The 22192-nt window shown below is 47.6% G+C and overlaps 1 protein-coding gene across 1 annotated transcript; it reads left to right on the forward strand.

Moving 5' to 3' along the window:
* Positions 1–386: 386 nt before the first annotated feature.
* Positions 387–21566, forward strand: LOC311246806 (nectin-3-like protein). The gene is made up of 6 exons (XM_084337058.1): positions 387–564; positions 14747–15100; positions 15255–15375; positions 15722–15756; positions 15876–15925; positions 20863–21566. The coding sequence occupies exons 1-6, from the start codon at positions 504–506 to the stop codon at positions 21073–21075; spliced, it is 834 nt and encodes a 277-aa protein (XP_084193184.1). The 5' UTR covers positions 387–503; the 3' UTR covers positions 21076–21566.
* The last annotated feature ends 626 nt before the right edge of the window (positions 21567–22192 follow it).

Consider the following 22192-nt stretch of genomic DNA (forward strand, 5'->3'; position numbering starts at 1 on the left):
CATTTCCATTTCTATTTCTATTTCTATTATGTTGTTGTTGTTTTGGCTCACTAAACTGAATGACCACTAGTTTCTTAATACATTATGTGCATTAGTCTATAGTCACCCTTTAGCTGAGAAAAGTTTTAATTATTTTAGTCTAGTATTTGTTTCTATTTTATGGAGTTTGTTTGTGATCATCGATTGCGCGAGTTGAGGTCACTCAAAATAATACTATCTTCTACCACACGAGGTCAGTGTTATACTGGTTCTGAGGAGAGCCACTGTAGGTCTGTGAATGGATTAGTGAGCGAAGCCACACACTCAAATAATGAGGAACGGCGAAATGTCGTTTCCTTCTCCTACAGTATTCACTTTCCTGCAACCCAAAGAGCCTTTAGGCTACTGGAAGCCACATTCACTATTTGAATTAGTCGCTCTTAGTTTATCTAATAAGTTATTGTTATACCTCGGTATAATAGGCTGCTTATTTAATACTGAACTTTATTAAGAAGCTGTGCGCAATGGGGACTTGCAGCCGACTGTCCACGCTGTTTATCTTGGTTTGCATCAATTTATCCAAAGGTAAGACAAACGAAAAATACACGTTTATCATTAGGAACACTTATTAGGACACATTAGACTGCTATAGAATACACATTACATTAGATAGCAAATACAATTACATCCCGTTCAATTCAGTGTACAGTACTTAAAGGGGTACTTCACCCAAAAAGAATGCTGATCTATTTTGCACATGATCTCACACACATCTAAAAACTCGAATCAGTTTTGTACACGTTCATTTAGTCTGACAGCTATTGAGAGTAAATTAGTTTTAATATGGTGTTGAAATCAGAGGTTCTGTGTAGGATTGTTAGTAACTGTCTAACTGGATATATAACTGTTCTGTAGCGTTATTATTAGTGCGGTGGCTTAGCACCAGATTTGAGAAGGATGTGGACACGCCGGACAAAAGCACCAAATTTTCCCCACGTGTTCCTCATTATCATAGCTTTCATTTTGGGGTAGGGGCCACGTCATCATGATGGATTTCAAGATGGCCGCCATGTAAAATCAAGGTTCTGCCCATTAATAAATATCTTGGTCCATAGCGGGCTCAATATTTGAGCGAACACAAAGGTATTGGTATCCCTGTAAACTAGAGAAGCTAAGCTTTTTCATTAAGCCCAACTGTTGGGAAGGGGGTTTTAATAGGCAATGATTCAAAATTATGTAAGATTTTCGCCTAGAAAAAACTGCCATGCTCATCTTCCAAAAGGTCCCTTGGATATTCACATGAATATATCAGAGTGCACATTGGTTTTATAGGTACCCACAAGCCTCTTCTTTCCAGACATACCCACTTTGTCCAACTTGCATGCTATTTGGGGCAATAATCAAGCAGGTTTGTGCATGTGGTACAAATGTGTCGAACATTCTAACAACTGCCAAAAATGTGAATGTTGGGTTAGGGTTTGTTGTTAGAATGTTGAACATAGAAGATACATTTTGGTGTCAAACTATAAATTTTCTGGGTCAATAAATGTGTTAATGCTATGAAGAATGTCACCAGATGAATATTTGTACCATTCAAACAACATATTTACATAATTTTTTTACTTGTTTAACAGTCAGACATGCATGAATCGAATAGACATTTTATGGAGATATTTTCGCGGGTCTTGTCCAGTAGTCTCGTGCCCGTGAAAATATCAGAATGTTTCATAAAAGGTCCCGCGGTATACTGGCCAGCTCTCAGTGCGCGTCTCGTGACAGCTGTCGTGGACAGCGTGATAAGGGACATGTTTAAAAAGGCAAAACAATATAACAGGTAAGTCAAGTGTCATTACTTTAGTTATCAAAGCTGGAATCTCTGGACATAAGCAATAGGGATGGGTACCGTTCACATTTGAACCGACACGGTACCGGTACCTGTGAATCGATACCGGTACCCTTTTTCGGTACTTTAGTCTCTAAAAATGTAATCTACCTACCTCAGTCGAAAAAAAAATATCCAAACTTCAAATAACTACACTTTCGACCGTTTTCGGCTTGCCATTGCCCCGACTGCTTTGTTGTTGAATCAAGTCAAATCCTAGGTAAGTGTATTGTAGAGGAGCCAAAGCTATATATTTAGGTTATTGTATTATATGAATGTTTATGTTTATTTTTATAACCTTACATTGAAACGGCATTAGGAATATTGATTGGATTTAGATAAAGTCATTGAACCGTATTATTTGTCATAATAGAACCTTCTAGAACATTCGTGATGTCACAGTATGATGTCATAGTCAACCATTCTAGAACATTTGTGATGTCACAGTATGCTGTCATAATGGAACATTCTAGAGTATTCGTGATGTCACAGTATGCTGTCATAATCAAACATTCTAGAACATTTGTGTATCTATATATATTCAACAATTCTCTCTTTTATATTCAACGATGGAGGGAGAGTATAGGCCTAGGGAGAGGACGAGGTCTCCCCTGGGAGAGTACGTTTGCTGTGGAACGGTGGCCAAGCCTTGCCCACCGTCTTGCTGTGTCAAAGGGGATGAGAGGAGAGAAGAACAAGCTGTAAAGAAGAAGAAGAAGGAAGAGGAAGAACGGCAAATGGAGCTACGAATTTCCAGAACGACCGATATTCGCGATCAGTGGAAGGGCGAGGGGTCGGAGTACAGTGGGGAGGAGAGTGAGAAAGAAGAGAGGGAGGAGGAGGGGTGGGAAACGGTGGGGAAGAAGAGGAAGAAGCGGACGGAGAGGAACGACAGCGATGGGGATAGCCAGGGCAAGGGTGAGAGTAGGGGGGAGGAGAGGGGGGGAGAAGGGGGGAAGAGGAAGAAAGTGGGGGACGATAGCTCAAGTGGGCCGGGAGACGAGGGTGCTGGAAAAGATGTGGCAAAAGAGGAAGTGATCCATATAGTGGTCAGGCTTGAGGGGGAGAGGGGTGAGGGGAAGGTAGGTAGGCTCGAGTGGCCCAAACTCATTGCCGCGCGACTAGGAGAGGTAAAGTACGTGAAAGTTTTGTGGGATGGGAATCTGGCCGTAGGGTGTGGTAGTGAGGGGCAGGTGGAGGTGGCTAGGATGATAGTTGTGGTGGGGAGCATAGTGTAGCGTTTAGGGGGTGCGAGGTGATGATGAAGGAGGTCGCGGATCGGAGAGAGAGAAGGGAGGGTAAGTTGACGTATGCTGGGGCGGTTAGCAGGGCAGGACAGGGTAGCCAAGAAAGGGTGCAGGGGGTTGAAGGAGGGCATTTGGCAGTGAGGGTAGAGCAGGTGGAAAGAGAGAGGGGAAGGGAGGAGAAATTAGGTATTGTGGCCTTCGTGGCAGGGGTAGTTACTGGTATGGCAGAGGCTAAGGGTAAAACAGAGATGGTGAAGATGATTGTTAGGATAGCGGTTCAACATCTGGGATTGGAAGGTCTGAACTGGGAGCAGGTGGTTAGGGAATTGGCTGAGGGGGCTGCGAGGGACAAGGCTGCGAGGGACAAAGCAGCCCAGGATAAGATAGCAGGGGGCAAGGTGGGTCCCGCGGAGGGGGGCTCAGACAGGAAGTAGCAGCAGTAGCTGCACTCCAATGGACAATGTAGTTGATGACGGGGTCCAGTAGAAGAAGAAAAAGAAGGTGAAGAAGGAGAAGAAGGAGAAGAAGAAGAGCCCATAAAAAGAATTGCGGAGGGCAGTAATACGCCACGATGCGTCTACTCTGCCGGAAATTCAAATAAGAAGAAGAAGAAGAAGAAGAGCTCATTGTGCATCTTGAAACAGTGCTGAGCAGTACTGAACAGATAGACTAAACAACATAGATTGAAGCCTGCATCTCTCAACCAAGGTGCCTTGCCGTCCGTTTTGCTGTGGAAAGAGCCGGCAAGTTGATTTACGGCTTTCAGGTGAGGAGGAATTTTCATGTGTCGAGTCGGCGGTGATTTTGGAGACTGGGAAAATAGTTTTCTTACCTTGTAGTAGTGACATGAATATTTAGGAAAATAGCTTTAGGATCACTTCTGTAAAGAAAGACTTCGCTGTGGAAGAGAAATAAACCATTTGGATAGCTTTGTTTTACACCAGAGCGGCTGTGGACCTTATTTTTCTTTATCAACGAACGTACTACTCATGAGTAAGCAACTTTAACCAATAGAGTGGAACGTCGGCCCTGATACGTATATTGTGCGTGTGAACGTTGACATGAAAAGAAAAAAGGTAAAAAAAAATATAAAGTGCAAAAAAAAAAAAAATCTTTCTTTTACGGTATCACGTGAATCGATACTCGGTAGTACCGATGTGTTTCGGTAAGTACCTTTTAAAAGTACCGAATTCGGTACCCATCCCTAATAAGCAATGACGTTATAGTTTAAAGCTAAACTATACATGTTTCTCTCTTGTTAGAAGAGGGATAACTTCTTCAGTTAGATTTGATTTGATCTTTATTCATCGTTCACATTTGAACCGATACGGTACCGGTACCTGTGAATCGATACCGGTACCCAACGGTACCCTTTTTCGGTACTTTAGTTTTAGGCCCTGTCCACACGAGGGTTTGGATTTAATATGACCGAAGTTTGAAAAAATAAAACTCCGTCCACACGGTGAACACATGTGAACAACCGTGTATAACTGCGTACTCACGGCAGAGCTGGGAACCCAGTAACCGATACATTTAGTACAATGCCAAAACAGTAGGCAGCGATGTTGTTCAGACATGAAGGCCATTTCAACCAATCAGAAAAGGCTGTACGCTCACTAAACTTCCTGTTGGGTCGCGATCTGCCAGTAATTCACTGAAGAAGAAGAAGTAAACTTCCTGTTTAGAAGCACAGCTGGACTGGATCATTTTGCCAACGGAACATATTATTTTCAGCAAAGAAAGAAACTGCAATAAACAAACGGATACATTCACTGTGTTCTGCCTCTCATTTTGTTGATGAAACAAAACCATCAGCAACACAATTTACGGATAGTTTAGTCTCACAAAAGACCGCCGGTGTTGTTAGCTACATGCTAATGTGAATGGCTATATCCATGTATAGTATATAGCTTAAATGCTAACGTAATGTGGTAACGTTACCGATATGAAATGGATGTAAACGTTATTTAACACATTGCAGAATGGGTACAATACAATATGGCTCAATACAAACAATTGTTAAGGGGATGCAGTCTGGACTGGGTTCCTTATAACAATAACTTGACAACACATGAGTTTAGTTTAGCTGCAGCTACATGTTTACTCTCAGCGTCAGGTCAGGAATGCGACAAGACATCAGTCGATCACAACACTCTTCAACACAGACGATACGTTTCGAACAAAAGTTTGTTACAATCATTTTCATATAACGCTACTTGGGACTGCTGTAAACACTGGTGTAGTTGGCTCTGCTATAATCTCTCTACCCCGCGGTCTGCCGTGAACATGGGAAATAATTGCGACAGCTCTGCTGTAAACACTGGGAATAACCTCGGTTGCTATGCCCACACGCAACTGCAAAACCGCACAACTTCACCCTGGCCACCGGTTTCAAAGACCGCGGTTGCAGTGTAGCAAATCCCCGGTTGTGTGTGGCCGAACAGTGCAACTGCGCACATACAATCATGGTTATATTAAAACCAGCGTTCGTGTGGACGGGGCCTTAGTCTCTAAAAATGTAATCTACCTACCTCAGTCGAAAAAAAAATATCCAAACTTCAAATAACTACACTTTCGACCGTTTTCGGCTTGCCATTGCCCCGACTGCTTTGTTGTTGAATCAAGTCAAATCCTAGGTAAGTGTATTGTAGAGGAGCCAAAGCTATATATTTAGGTTATTGTATTATATGAATGTTTATGTTTATTTTTATAACCTTACATTGAAACGGCATTAGGAATATTTATTGGATTTAGTTAAAGTCATTGAACCGTATTATTTGTCATAATAGAACCTTCTAGAACATTCGTGATGTCACAGTATGATGTCATAGTCAACCATTCTAGAACATTTGTGATGTCACAGTATTCTGTCATAATGGAACATTCTAGAGCATTCGTGATGTCACAGTATGCTGTCATAATCAAACATTCTAGAACATTTGTGTATCTATATATATTCAACAAGTCTCAGGGCAAAGGGAAGGAGTCGGGTTGTGACAGAATGGAGTATAGTGGGGAGGAGAGTGAGAAAGAAGGGTGGGAAAGGGTGGGGAAGAAGAGGAGGGTAAGTGAGGGAAAGGGGAGGAACGACAGCGATGGGGGCGAGAATAGCCAGGGCAAGGGTAAGGGGTCGGGTGGTGACGATATGGAGAAGGAGGAGAAGAAGAGGGAGGTAAGTGAGGGGAAGGAGAGCAAGAGGAAGAAAGTGAGGGACGATAGCTCAAGTGGGTCAGAAGGCGAGGGTGGAGGAAATTATGTTGCAGAAGTGATTCATATAGTGGTTAGGCTTGAGGGGGAGAGGTGAGTGAGGAAAGTAGGTAGGCTCGAGTTGCCCAAACTCATTGTCGAGCAATTAGGTGAGGTAAAGTACGCAAGAGTTTTGTGGGATGGTAATCTGGCCGTAGGGTGTGGTAGTGAGGAGCAGGTGGAGAGGGCTAGGAAGATGAGGAGCATTGGTGGGGTGGGTATAAGTAAGGTAGCGAGAGTAGGGGAACAGAGGGAGGGGGGATGTAAGGGGGTGATAGCTGTGTAGTTTGACATAGGGGTGGACGGTATAAACGGTATACGGTATGAACGGTATGAATTTGCGCTATGGTATGGATTTTGACTATACCTTGTAACCGGTAGAGCAGCTCTAAAATAGCAATTATGTCATGTAACCACAGCCAGGGCGTGACTATTTCACTCGTATTTGCCCCTAAAAATAGATAGAATTAGTCATAATAGATGTGCGAACTGGAAAAAGTTATTTAGGAGCACAGAGGCTTCACGCAGTGGGCGTGTCAACGCGCAATTGTCATTTCATAATACACAGACGCAAACTAGCTCTTCCACCCTGCGTTTGAAGGCTATGTGACAACTTCTCTCGCAAGTCGCGCAATTTCTATGTGTAATGTAAACTCTGCGACGAGTCCAATGGTCTAACATGCTTTGCATCCTCGCCATTCTGGAATGCCCACGTCGCGCTAAAACCTTATGTAATGTTAACTGTCGATGTACTAGCCTCAGCAAGCTAACGTTAGCTGGCTCCACTATAGCAGCCTGTCGATGTACTAGCCTCAGCAAGCTAACGTTAGCTGGCTCCACTAGCAGCCTGTCGATGTACTAGCCTCAGCAAGCTAACGTTAGCTGGCTCCACTATAGCAGCCTGTCGATGTACTAGCCTCAGCAAGCTAACGTTAGCTGGCTCCACTAGCAGCCTGTCGATGTACTGTACTAGCCTCAGCAAGCTAACGTTAGCTGGCTCCACTAGCAGCCTGTCGATGTACTAGCCTCAGCAAGCTAACGTTAGCTGGCTCCACTAGCAGCCTGTCGATGTACTAGCCTCAGCAAGCTAATGTTAGCTCCACTCTAGCAGCCTCCTCCCTCCCTCGCTCTCTCTCTGCTAACAATCCTGATTCGATTCTTGAACCTATTTAATTAAAAAGGAAGATATTGATGGACATTAGCTATAGTATAGAGCTCAGCAGCTGTAACAGAATAAGTGTTTTACCCCTTCAGAAGCATTTATATAGACATTTTAAGATAAGTTAATATACCGTGATTATATACCGTTACCGTCTATGCTTCAAATTATACCGTGATATAAATTTTAGACCATACCGTCCAGCCCTAGTTTGACACAAATTGATCTTCTATGTTCAACATTCTAACAACAAACCCTAACCCAATGTTCGACACATTTGTACCACATGCACAAAAAAGTGGGTATGTCTGGAAAGAAGAGGCTTGTGGGTACCTATAAAACCAATGTTCACTCTGATATATTCATGTGAACAGCCAAGGGACCTTTTGGAAGATGAGCATGGCAGTTTTTTCTAGGCGCAAATTTTACATCATTTTGAATCATTGCCTATTAAAACCCCCTTCCCAACAGTTGGGCTTAATGAAAATGGTACCAATGGAAAGCTTAGCTTCTCTAGTTTACAGGGATACCAATACCTTTGTGTTCGCTCAAATATTGAGCGCGCTATGGACCAAGATATTTATTAATGGGCAGAACCTTGATTTTACATGGCAGCCATCTTGAAATCCATCATGATGATGTGGCCCCTACCCCAAAATGAAAGCTATGGTGATGGGGAACACGTGGAAAAAATTTGGTGCTTTTGTCCGGCGCGTCCAAATTTTTTTGCTAAGCTATATGGCTTCGCTCAGCACCTGTCTGCATATATCTCGCTTCAGCGTATATACACTGAATAAAAAATTCCACCATGTACCTTTACATGCCAGCATTCATCTGGCCACACCCCCATCCGCTTACCTACATAAGCAGGGGTGGGGCCACACACTCATCTCCTTCTCAAATTTCATCCACAAGATTCGTGCTGCTCACATGCCCACTTGACGTGGAGAAAAATATTTAGTCTGAGGAAAGGAAGAACAAGGAGATACGTTGACATCATATCTTTATTTTCTCTCTCACTATTTTCGAGAAAATACGGCGATATTGTCTTCGTCACTGGAGTGTCTGGAAGATGATGATCATTCTAAACCTCCACCGGTTTTTCGTATTAGGGGCTTGCGTCACTATACTCCCCAAACTGCAGTCCTCCTTTGCTGCGGCTGGATGGGTTTGACCCTCCTGCTATGCAGCTGGACTGTGGAAGTCTGTTGTGAGGGACTGGTTGGTTTTCAAGCCTGGGTGAGTAATGTTTGCTTGCGAGCACCACTTGTCTGTTAGTGCTATGGGGGCTAGCTGACAATTTTTACGAAAGCCGGCCCCAGATTAGGGTCCTCTGTTCAGCCTCTTAGGCGACGGCGGAGGATCTTGGTCTGAAGCCCATTATAGTCAACTAGTGGGCCGCGACCAGGACCTGGTGATCCCAGGATTCTCTGGACGAGCGGATGCTTCTCTGTCCCGTGCAGGCCCCATCTTTCATATACAAATGGAAGTATACCCTAACGAGGAAATGTGGGCATGGATGTTCGTTATCGGAAGATCCATGTTCAAGTCGGCTGCAGCCCAGATAGGACTTGTGCTGGCTCCGCCGGATGTCTGGTAAAATCACCGTTGTAAACTGTGTTGACATCTCTTTTTCTCTTCTCTCTTAAAGGATGAGGAGGGTTTCAGACGGCGGCCTGTCTGAAGTGTGGCTTGTTATGTCGTTGTATACAGTTCAGGTGATAGCTGCTTAGCTTGCGTGCTAGTTGTGGCCTACCTGTTAGCCAGTCAGCTGTTAGCTGCGTCGCTAGCCCGTTGTGTCACTAGGCTAGGAAACGTTAGCTTGTTGCTTTCAGTTGAGAGCGGCTGTTAGCTTGATGCTACACTGTTGAACATTGCTATGACTATAACATGCCTTACAACACTCTGACTACGACGTCATCTTTGACAGAGGATGTTAGTCGAACCTACCGGGAGCCCGGCCGGTGAGGACTGCGTCAACATGGAGAACCGTAGCGGCTGGGTGGCGCAGCGACGCTGCCCTCGTCGTCAACACAGGAATGCTGTGTTTAACGTCGGTGCCCCGTTAGTCGGATTGCAGTTCGCTTGGCCTGCGCTCACGGTAGGTAGGTCCCGACCGGACCTTAAACACTTCTTCTTCCTTCCCTTCTTTTTTTTTTTTTATTGGTCTTTTTCCCCCTCCATTTTCCTCCGATTTTCTCCCATCCCAATGTTAGTCGTATGCCAATTCCCAGTCCCTTCCTGGTCGCTGCGCACTTACCCCCCACAGTCAGATCATCTGGGAGAGTGGAGGCTACCACGTGCTTCCTCCGACACACGTCCAGCCAATCACCGCTTCTTTTCACCTGGCAGCACGGATTCTCATCGAGAGGGCGTAGCGTGTGGGAGGACCACACTATCCCCCTCGAGTCCTATCCGCGCTTAGCAGGCGCCCCGACCGAACTGTAGGAGTCGCTGTTTACAACGACCCGGACCCACCCCGCCAGCTTCTCCCACCCTCTAATACAGCCAATTGTATTAGTGCAGACGGCCAGCCAAGCTGGTGACAACCTTGGAGCTGTGAGCTGGATTCGAACAGGCGAATCCAGCTCACAGCTCCGGGGCTGGTGACGAACGCAATCTCCGCTCGGCCACCTAACCGCCCTCTTCTTCCTTCCCTTCTAAATGTTTTGTAATAACGATGTTTTCCAAAACGGGTGTTGCTGCAATACATTTAGGATACGACGCGTGTTGTGTGTGAATTGTCTTGTCACTGGTATAGCTTCTCTCTCCATACAAATCGGGTTGTTGTTTTACATGTGTAAAAATGATCTGGTTAGTTGTGTTGAGAACATCATGTGTGTTCAGGTACCGTGAACTCACAACTAAGGGGGTTAATTAACCTATAAAGCTATGCTTAGTGACATATGAGTGAAGAATGAATTTTTTTCTCATCCTGTAATGACAATGAACAGTGTGTTCACATATTAACAGGGTTACCTGTTCAACTGGGCCATATCAAGGGTAAGGTAGGAGGGGTGATTCCCCCCGGTTTCCCTGGGGCTTCCCCACCCTCCTCTCAGACATGTTGTTTACAATATATTGTGTCACTGTGTTTGTGGGGATACGATGTAACCCTTAGCTTAGTTTACATTTACATTTACATTTAGTCATTTAGCTGACGCTTTTATCCAAAGCGACTTACAAGTTCTGTACGACAAGACAGCAAGAAGGGTACAACTCTATCAGCTGAGTAACAATGTTCATCAAGTGTTGCGTGTGACAGTGTATGTTAGTTTATTAGGACAAGTGCATGACAGTAAGGTTAGTCAGGGTTAGATTATTATTATAATTTTTTTTTAATCATTTCAGATAGTGGTTGAAGAAGTGAGTCTTTAGTCGACGGCGAAAGATTGGACGGGATTCGGCTGTCCTAACTGGGATGGGTAGTTCATTCCACCATTGTGGGGCAAGGACTGAGAATAGGCGGCTTCTCTTTGATGACCCTCCGGGAGCTTGGATAGGAGTAGGTCTGAGGCGGCCAGAAGATGCAGAGCGTAGGGGTCTTGAGGGTGTGTAGTTAGAGACCATTGACCGGAGGTAGGCGGGAGCGGTTCCCTTTGCTGCACGGTATGCTAGGTCGAGGGCCTTGAAGCGGATACGTGCAGCAATGGGGAGCCAGTGCAGGTCCCTAAGAAGTGGGGTGACATGGGCCGACTTCGGTAGGTTTGATATCAGGCGGGCCGCTGCGTTTTGAATGAGTTGAAGAGGCTTGGTGGCAGTGGCCGGGAGGCCAGCTAGCAGTGCGTTGCAGTAGTCGAGGCGGGAGATGACTGTTGATTGGACGAGGAGTTGGGTGGCTTCTTTTGTCAGGAAGGGGCGTATCCTTCTGACGTTGCTCAGGAGGAATCTGCAGGTTCTGGTTGTCGCTGCGATGTTGCTGGGGTTGTGCTAACCGCTTGAGAAACTATATTTTCCTAAAGAAAAGATTGTTTGGTCGCTTTTCGTGTGTGCTTAGCAAGTCCTGTGGCCGATACTAATCGAGGATTCTGTATTCTCTCGTTATGAAAAACGGCGTTCCTCTGTAGCAAGAGTGTACTTGGCATTTTTTGTTGTGATGAAGGGTTGTGTGCTTGTGATCTACAACTGGGTTAGGTTGGCCACAGAAGCACATGTGTAAATCTGGTACCGGGGCTCTTAAAGGGGCCCTCTCTATTCTGTGTTTTTTCCTTAGTAAAAATCAGATAGCAGGTTAGCACATGAGCTGTGTGAAGCTGTTAGACACTTCATGTAGCTGACTGTGACTGTGTCATGCTCTTTTTTGTCATTACATCGTATCATGGGTGTGGGGTCGTAAAGGGGTGCACTGGTAATCCTTTCCTCCCCTTTTTGATGGGCAGGGGTTAAAACCTGCAGATCTGCTGTTCTGGTACCCTGAGGGACTTGTGCTTTTTTCGGGGTGAAAAATGCCGGGTCGGTCCGGGGGTCACAGGGTTAGGCGCTATGGCGACCCTTTGTTGGGTACATGTTGTACTCTGCACTATCGTAATGGCTTACGGCCATACCAACCTGTACACGCCCGATCTCGTCCGATCTCGGACGCTACGCAGGTTCGGTCCTGGTTAGTACTTGGTTGGGAGACCGCCTGGGAATACCAAGTGCGGTGTGCTTAGGGCTGGTTCTCCATTCTTTTCGCTCCTCTCTCACGCGAAGAGGGGGCTGTTGGGGTGGTCTTGGACCTCCTCTGGTAACCCTGTGCTTCCCGTGCCGCCGGGCCCGGTCCGAAGTAAAGTTTTGTTGATACCGTAGGCCTGGGATAACCCTTTTTTGAAAACTGAAACACTTGTACTGCGGTATAGCCGGTGTATACCCGCAGGTGTGTTTTGGAGTTTTTTCTTGAGGGGTTATAGGAACAACCACCGTCTGTACAGAGAGGGTGGTTGATTCCCTGGTGTGTTGGAGCAGAGTCAACTCCCGAGTTACCCGGTTGAGTGTGCCCCTGCACGTTCATGACGTCTGCCAATCATGTCAGCCTTCTCTGCCTCGACCCCTCTGGGTGGTTTTTTTTTAATGGAGGCTTTGTCATGCAACAACGCCAGCATACGCCCCTTCCGCCGGGGGGGCTGTTTTCAGTTGACTCCTTTGGCGCCTGTCTCGTCCGCAGTGCTCCAGGCTCAGGTCTACAGCCTGCTGCCTGGTTTCCCCGGTGCGCTGCCTGCTTCCGTTGGTTGAACTTTTTGAGTGCTTACGGCCATGCTGACTGCCTGTTCTGCAGGGTCAGTGTGCCAGGCGGTGTGCTATTGGGGGGAAAGGGCCCGCTCTTGGAGGGGCCTTATCCGAATACGCTGGCGATGTGGGGGGCGGTGTCACTAAGTGACCACCTGGTGGGGTCTTGATGCCTGGCGTCATTGACCTCTCCGGGCCCCCGTTTTCCAGGGGATCCAGTCCCTTCAGTGGGTCTGGGTCTTCCTTCGCGCTCCACTGCTACGGCCTTGCCACGGGGTTGGGTTTGCTCTTGACCCCGTGATTTCTGGGGGCAGTAACGAGGTTGTTCCTTCCGTTCGTTCCCGGGTGGCATGCGGGTTGTGCGTGTGTGTAGTCGTGGGGTCAAGCCACGGTCTGCTCACCCTGTGCGTTGAGTTGCTTGAGTGCCTCTTCGCACGGTCGGATCCGTCGCCCTCCCGTGAACCTCCAATAGGGGGGGTATCCTCCATTAGGGAGGGTCGGGGGGGCTCGGTCCTCCCCGGTCTGATGGTTGTGGGGGGCCTCAGCGGGGTACATTTGTCAGGCTATGGCTCCCGCTCATCCCCTGTTATGCAGACAGGTGCTGAGCGAAGCCAGAACGCTACAGAACGAAGGGTTATGTATATAACCCAGTTCTGTGAGTTATGGTGCGCTCAGCACCTGGACACCGCTGCGGCCCTTGATTTTTCATTGTGGTGAAATTTGTTGGGAAGGAGATGAGTGTGTGGCCCCACCCCTGCTTATGTAGGTAAGCGGATGGGGGTGTGGCCAGATGAATGCTGGCATGTAAAGGTACATGGTGGAATTTTTTATTCAGTGTATATACGCTGAAGCGAGATATATGCAGACAGGTGCTGAGCGCACCATAACTCACAGAACTGGGTTATATACATAACCCTTTGTTTCCACTAGTAACTGTCTAACTGCATATATAACTGTTTCCACTAGTAACTGTCTAACTGCATATATAACTGTTTCCACTAGTAACTGTCTAACTGCATATATAACTGTTTCCACCAGAGGGCGCTCTAGGCAGAGCCACTCAGGAACACCACCAGGTGGCGAGTATAAATAGAGATGTCTCCTCCCATTCTTTCTCTTCCCCCCAGCCTCTCAGTGAGAGGAGACCTGTAGAACTGCTGCTCATGCCATGTGAATAAATAAACCACGCCAGTTAAGGCTCAAGATAGAAACCATGCCTCTTGACCACATTATTGTCGCCCTATAGCCAAATTCTGTCAACCAGTGATGTCACCTGAGACATTCAAACTAAATGAATGTGTGCAAAAAACTGATATGAGTTTGTGGATGTGTGTATGTGCAAAATAAATCAGCATGTTTTTTCTTTTTTACAAGTGTCCGTATAACTTACTACATGATCAAACTTAAGTCTATAAAATCCATTAAAACTTTGTATTTTATACATATACAATGATTATTTTTAAATATATTTTTTATATAATTATTTTGAAATTTGTGAACATGAATACGTTTCTCTTTCCAAAGCGTGTCAACATTCAGATCTAGTACTACAATAACATTTATTTTAGTCCAAAGCAGTATTCTTTCTCTACTAACGGCCTCTCTAGACAGATGAAGGAGCTCATTTTGCGGCATGGTTTTCCTTGTTTGAAAGTTTACTGCCGTGGACTGGAGGAGCTGGGTTGTGGGCTGTAACTAATTAATTAATTAACATCATGATTGGACTTGTTTCTTTTTCTTCTTTCCATTCACCACTTTTAGCTCTAGTTTAGCCCCATTTTATCTCTTCTTTTTAGCCCTATGTATTTGTCCATCTTTGTTTTTAACACGTACTAAATAAGTGTATGTTATGTATTAACTGTTTCTATTAACTGTTTTTAAATTGCTGTTATGCTGTGATGGACTTCTGAATCTCCCCTCTGGGATAAATAAAGGTTTTCAATAAAAATAGTCTCAGCCTCATGTTGATTATTATTTATTTTCCATCACCGTGCTTCTTCTCACAACTTCATGCTCGTATTCTTGCAGGTATGAAAGCCCAGGAGGTGAGAGTTGACCCTGAGGTGACTGGATACCTGGACCAGAATGTCATACTGCCATGCAGCGACATCTCTGTGGTACGGAGTGTAATTCAGGTACAATGGGAACGGACGCCATCAGAACCGGAGGAAGCGGTAACACTTATTGTTTTCAACCCAATGTTTGGAGTAAGTATCCCGGACAGCGCTCTGAAGAAGCGGGTGGCGTTTGCTAACAAGTCCAGCGATGATTTCTCCTTGATCATAAGAGATGTGAAGATGGAGGATAGAGGGATCTACACTTGTAGTATAATAACCTATCCTGCTGGTACAAATACGGGAACCACCAACCTCACTGTAACCGGTGAGCAAGGCATCGTTTGTATCTCTAAAAACCCATTTTAAAATGGAGATAATAAATCATAAAATGGAGATAATCATCATGAATAAACAGTCATATTAACAGAGTCATATTAACACATCATATTAACATCATATGTCATATTTCTTCTCCCAAGACTCGCCTCCCCCGGCCATGCAGCCCTTATCAGCAGGCATGGTTGCTGGGATAGTGATTGCTGTCATCCTGCTATTTGTCATCATTGTAGCCACGGCTTACCTCACCATCGTCAAGAAGAGGTGTGTGTGTGGGGCTCTCTGGTGGGTGGGGATTGTGTTGAGGGGCTGGGGCGTGGCACTGCATGTGCTCCAATTGTCCGTAAAGCTTCAGAGGGTGAAGTGTGCCCGCTGCTGCCGCCGTCTTTGTGGGAATGATGAGAGGTGGGAGGCAAGCGGGTGAGATGACCAAGAGCTGGCATCAGACCAGTCTGAACCCAGTGTGGGTGGGAATTCATCTGTGGGCCGCCCCAAGTAAAGTCTGTGTGGGAAACACTGGTGTCATATATATAAATATCTTATATATATTCATGGTCTCACAACAGGTGCAGTGAAACTAATTATAATGCTGTTGGTTTCCCCTGTTCAGGCACACCGCGTTGTTCTGTCACAGCGTCAGCATCGGTGAGCAGAAACGTCTCTCTCTCCTTCACGCCCCATACCGCAGTAAACCGCACCTTCCTTTTTTTATAACCTGCAAATGTCATCGCACTTCCTCTTCCTCAAGGTGTGTTGTTTTTCAGGTGCGAGCGCTCTGGTGGCAGACGTGGGTGAGACGCCTGTGAGAGAAGAGGTGAGCTGGTCTGTACATGACGTGGTGCACAGATAATGATTTGATGATCTCTTCATTCTGAGTTTGGAGATACATATTTGAATGGGTTTTAAGGACAATGGTTGATCATGTAGTTACAAAAAATAACTAAGTAAGCTAAACTAACTAACAAAAAAAAACAGTTGCAGATTTATTTAGCACGTAATCTCACACACTCAGCAGTTTTGCATACATAATCAGTTTTGCACACATTCATTTAGTTTGACAGTTATTGAGAGTAAATGCATTATATTTCGTATACTGACATCGCGTCTCGCTCTGCCATAATGAGATATCGTCTCCATGCACCTATTGTGCACGTGAAAAAGTTGACACATGCACGTCACTTGCACGTGACCACGCCTACACCTGTGTGTTCCTTCAAAACACAGGAAGTGGTCACGCTCACGCCCTGGAAACAAAGAGAACAGGTTTTCACGGTGCCGACAGCCTCGGCGGCCGAGGGATCGGCTGGATTAGATGGGCACGCCCTAAAAAACCGTTGCCATCTAGCTGTGTCTAGCACACTCTCCGTTCACTCCCTCTGCTACACTACGGGATTCAGGGCTCTGTTGTGTCCCCTCTGGCTGCTGGCTGCGTTCTTCCAGTGAAGCGCAAGCGGCCCCACATATCACTTCTCATGAAGACAGGGGCTGACACCCAGCTGCTAGCTAGGCCTGGGTCTGTCTATGAGGATGCTGTACTGTCAGGAGGCTCCCGCATCACACGTCCTGCGTGTGCGTTCGGTGAGCCTGGTGTTGTATCTGACGACGGAGCAGGGTTCCCTGTATCAAAAAAAATTTGTCAGAGGGGGAACCCTAGGCCCAGGAGGTCGCAACGCGGGTTCCCCCAGCCCCGCCCTCGCCAGGCCGGGTATTACGTTAGTGCCTCCCCCGTCCAGACTTCCAATCCTAGCAGCGGTAGTGAGTCAGGCACATGTAATTTGGGTGGTAGTAATGTCACTACAGGGCTACGGTGTGTAGGGACTCACCCTATCGGGCAGCGTGGGGACCACACACCATGCATGTCCAGCCGCAGAGCAGGCTGTCCCCAGCAAGCTTCAGGAAGATGCTCAGCGGGGGAGCCTCATTCACCGGGGGTGAGGATCGCTCCCCCCGTATCAGACCGCCCCTTTCTGTCAGGGTCCCTCCTTGGGTGCGATTGCCTCATTGGTAGAGTCAGGGTGCGATATCCCAACTCCGCGAGACACCTTGCTTGCGCGGTTGGCGAGACCAGGGTTTGCAATGCACAGCGGGAGGGACCCGGCCACCTATCTACGATTCCTAGCGGACCAGCACCAGTTGGTGGCGGGGGCGCTTTGGGATTTTTACCACGTATGGCTACAGAAGTGCCATATGTCTGCGTGGATGGAGAGAATGCTGAGGGCGGGCCTTGTGTTACAGTTTGCACACCCCCACCCTCCGTTTTTGGGTTTGGTAAGGACTCTATTGTCAGAGTCCATGGCAGTGACAGCTCTGGCCGAAGAGATTCGTTCTCTGGTGGCGAAGCAGGCCATCGCCATGGTCCCATGGGAGGACGCGATGAGTGGCGTTTACTCCCGATATTTTCTGGTGCCCAAGAAATCGGGAGGTGTCAGACCCATACTGGACCTGTCTGCGTTCAATCGGTTGATTGTGGTGAGAAGGTTCAGAATGTTGACCGTCAAACACCTGTTAAGCACTGTCAGAGTGGGAGACTGGTTCACCTCCATAGACCTGAAGGATGCATATTTTCACATCCCGATCTTCCCTCCTCACAGGAAATACCTACGCTTCCTGTTTCAGGGCATAGCGTACGAGTACCAGAGGCTGCCGTTCGGCTACTCTCTGGCTCCTCGCACATTCACCAAGTGCGTGGAGACCACGCTGGGGCCTCTGCGTCATCAGGGGATTTGAATTTTATTCTACCTAGACGACCTTCTGGTCCTCAGCCGGTCAGAGGAGATCGCCAGGTCTCATACCAAGCAGGTGGTGGAATTCCTCACCAGCCTGGGTTTTGCTGTGAACTGGAAGAAGAGTACTCCTCTTCCCAGTCAACAGGTGGAGTAATTGGGCTTAATTCTAAGCTCAAGGTCTATGAGGGCAACCCTCTCAGAGTGGCGGCGAGAGGATATTCTCGGCACGCTCAGGAGGTTCCGTCCTGGCAGGATGGTTACGGCGCTGTCCGTGATGCGCCTGCTCGGTATGATGGCATGTGCTCAAACTGTAGTCTGTGGTCCCTCTTGGCCTCCTCTTCATGAGGAGGATACAGAGGTAGGTTTTTCAGAATGAAAATAGACCCTGTGAGAGGCAAGTGGAAGCAGCTGAAGGTTCCCATGTCAGTACTGGGGGACCTCGCCCACTGGGGGGGGCCTGGGGCCCTCACCAGCGGGGTCCCCATGGGCAGCAGGCTATCACACGTCACGGTCTTCACCGATGCCTCCCTCACGGGATGGGGGGGATGTGTCTGACCGACGCAGTAGGGGGCAGCTGGCAAGACCATGCTGCCCGGTCTGCAATACATATCAATGTGTTGGAATTGAAGGCAGTGCTTCTAGTCCTCAAACAGCTCGGCCATCGTGTGGTGGGCGAGCATGTTCTGATCAGGACGGACAGCACGACGTCGGCGTCGTATATCAACAGACAGGGAGGAGTACACGCCCCCCCGTCTCCACCGGGCGGCGGTCGAACTCTGGCTATGGGCGTCTCTCAATCTGCCCAGCCTAAGGGCTCTCCACATCCCCGGCAGGGAGAATGTGGGTGCAGACGTGATGTCGCGGGGCGCTCCCCCCAGACGAGTGGGGACTACGTCCAGACATAGTCAGACAGGTCTGGGACCGATTCGGGGAGGCCGCGGTGGACCTGTTTGCAAGCAGTCAGTCCTACCAGTGCCCTCTGTGGTTCTCGGTCAGTCGGAAGGACAACCCCTCTCTGGGTGTGGATGCCTTCTCGATGTATCCGTGGCCGCCCGGGATTCTGTGCGCGTTCCCCCCCATACACCTGATAGCTCAGCTGTTGGAGCGGGTACGTCAGGAGCGCAGGACTTTGATCCTGGCCGCGCCGGACCGGTGCACAGCTGTGTGGTTCCCGGCCCTGATTCAGCTCTTAGTGGCCCCGCCGTGGCCTGTTCCGTGGTCACCGCAGGCCCTCTCTCAGGCACGCGGAACACTGTTTCTGCCTCCTGTTCTGGGGCAGCCTCTAATGGTTTGGCTGCTGAAAGGGTGAATCTGGAGGGGATTCGTCTTAACTCTACTGTGGTTAACACCATCCAGAACGCGCGCGCTCCGTCCACTACCGCGGTTTACGCAGGGAAATAGCGTATCTTTCAAGACTGGTGTGAGGTTGGGGGCCTGGACTCGGTATCATGCCCCCTGGACTCGGTTCTGTCCTTTCTCCAGTCTATCCTAGATAGGCTGTCGGCCTCGACAGTGAAGGTATACGCCGCAGCTATATCTTCTTGTCATGTGGGCTTTGAGGGCAGAACGCTGTTCAGCCACCCTCTCGTGAGACGTTTCCTGCTTGGCGCACGGCGTCTCAAACCTGTGGAACGTGCTCTGTCTCCGAGCTGGGACCTCCAACTGGTCCTGGAAAGGCTGTTGGGGGCCCCGTTTGAGCCTCTTGAGCAGGCACCATTGGATTGACTGTCTTTCAAGACCGCGTTCCTTCTGGCCATCACCTCTGCTAAACGCGTGGGTGAGCTGTGTGCTCTCTCTGTGCGGTCAGAGTGCCTGTCTATTCAGGCTGATAGCAGTGCGACTCTGAGGCCTAATCCGGCCTTTGTGCCAAAGAATATCCGGAGCTGTTATTGCTCCAGGGATATTGTGCTCCAGGCGTTTCACCCTCCTCCTCACGCTAGTGAGTTGGAGGCGAGCCTTCAACTGTTGCGTCCTGTCCGTGCACTGATGGTTTACCTTAGTCGCACGCAGGATCTCAGGGCTACGATCAACTGTTGCGGTGGCTCTCACGCGGGTAAGGCGCTGTCCAAGCAACACCTGTCACATTGGTTATGCGAGGGCATTGCCCTCTGCTACACTTTGGCCGGAAAGCTTCCCCCCGCAGGCGTCAGGGCACACACAGGGAGTGGCGGCCTCCGCTGCCCTGTTTGGGGAGGCCTCGGTGGAGGACATCTGCACTGCGGCTTCCTGGTCCTCCCCGGGTCCTTTTGTTAGGTTTGACCTCATGGACATGACTGGGGGCTCTGTCTCCCAGGCAGTCCTGAGGGCTGGGACCTCTCCTGCTCCCCGCCATTAGGTGGGCTAGCAGGTGTGTGTGGACCACGGAGTGCTCTGTCACACGTGGTCCCGCTTGCACTGTGCATTCTAGGGTGACTGGTCCCTTTTTCGCACATCGTTAGGACGGGCGCGTGGACGGGACTCCCCTCCTCCCTGGCTTATGGGCCCTCAGGGGGTGCATTTGACATGGCCACGCGTCCGCTCTGCCCCTTTGATCTAATTATGGCAGAGTGAGACACAATGTCAGTGTATGAAATATAACGAAGGTTATTCTATAACCCTAGTTATATGAATACTGACTGAGCGTCTCGCTCTTCAGCGCCCTGAGGACCCTTGGATGTTTTTCATGCATGGAATTCAGACTTGGAAGAGCATGACCACTTCCTGTGTTTTGAAGGAACACACAGGAGTAGGCGTGGTCACGTGCAAGTGACGTGCATGTGTCAACTTTTTCACGTGCACAATAGGTGCATGGAGACGATATCTCATTACGCTCAGTCAGTATTCATATAACTAGGGTTATAGAATAACCTTTCATTTTAATATGGCCACCAGTGATGTCATCAGGGACATTGAATCCTTGTGAATGAATTGCTTGTTAATTGCAGCTCCATGAAATTATGTAGAAATTATGAAAAAATAGCAATACGTTGTCTTACATTGAGCTGTAATTAACAGATGACATTCTCTCTCTCTCTCACACACACAGTCACAACCGGACCTGGTCTACTCGGCCATCCAGTTTAAGTCAACGAGGCAAAGAGACAATGCTCCATCAACTAATGACAAACAGCTGGACACCACGCATCCTGATGATGTCACATACTCTGAGGTGGCAGTGGGGCATCAGGGTCCCAAAGGAAAGGAGGAGGTTATGTACGCTCAGGTGATGAGGGAGACTATTCAAAAGGAAGTACTGTAGATATTCAACTATAACTAATGGTTTTGTTTGTGTCAACTGCACGGATTCAGCCCACCGATTTCTAGTTTTCTTTTTTTGTTCAATTGGATTTGGTTTCCTTATTTATTTTTTACTAATAAATGGGAAACAATTATGATTATTTGTTAACTTATAGTTTGGGGACATGTGTGGCTTGGTTCAATACATAATGTTAAACCAAGGTCATGTGTTTCCTTTCGTTTTGAGGAAACGCACTTGGAGTTGCTTGTTTAACAAGTCACAGTAGTTAGCGGCTCGAGCAATAAATACATGTGTGCCATGTTCAGTTTAAGAACTCATGGGTTTTCTTGTAGCACATATATTGTATTTATTTCATTCTTTTTTTATAGAATATTCAAATATTGATATACATTAAAGTGCTCACCCCTAGGTTATCAAGTCAAGTCAAGAGTTTTATTTGTCACGGCATACAAGTATACAATGAAATGCGGGTGGTCTTGCCCGCAACGATGTGCAATACAGTGGTACAACATGTAATAGAATCCAATAAAAAAAAAACATTGTGCAAGTAACAGGTAACAGGTAACATGGTGGGACATCTCGGTATCTGTACATAGTTATTTACAGAGCATATAGGACATGCTAGGTAGCTTAGGTAGTGAAATACACTGTTACTGTTGTTATATTAATATTAAAGTGACCTTTCCTTTTTGGCCATAAGTGTGGGCGTGTGCGGCATGAGTGTGTGTCTGCTCATGTTATAGTGTTAAAGTGGCTGCTGGTGTGTGAGCGTGCACAGCGTGCGTGTCGTGTGTGTGCTCATGTGTGCTTGTGTGTGGATAGATCAGTGTTCTGTGGCACTCAGTGTTCATTGTTCAAGGCTCTGATGGCCTGGGGGAAGAAGCTGAGCCTAAGCCTCTCTGTCCTAGTAGCTGGGGTTCGCAGGCGTCTGCCTGACCTCAGCAGCTGGAACAGGCTGTTGTTGGGGTGGTGGGGGTCTTTCATTATTCTGCAGGCTCTGGATTTGCACCTCTTGTTGTATAGAACCTGCAGGGGAGGTAGTGCAATACCCGTGGTACGCTCGGCTGAGCGCACCACTCTCTGTAGGGCCTTCTTGTCCTGTGCCGTGCTGTTGCCA

The sequence above is a fragment of the Notolepis coatsorum genome (genome assembly GCF_963971535.1).
Source record: "Notolepis coatsorum genome assembly, chromosome: 19".
Classification (NCBI taxonomy): Eukaryota; Metazoa; Chordata; class Actinopteri; order Aulopiformes; family Paralepididae; genus Notolepis; species Notolepis coatsorum.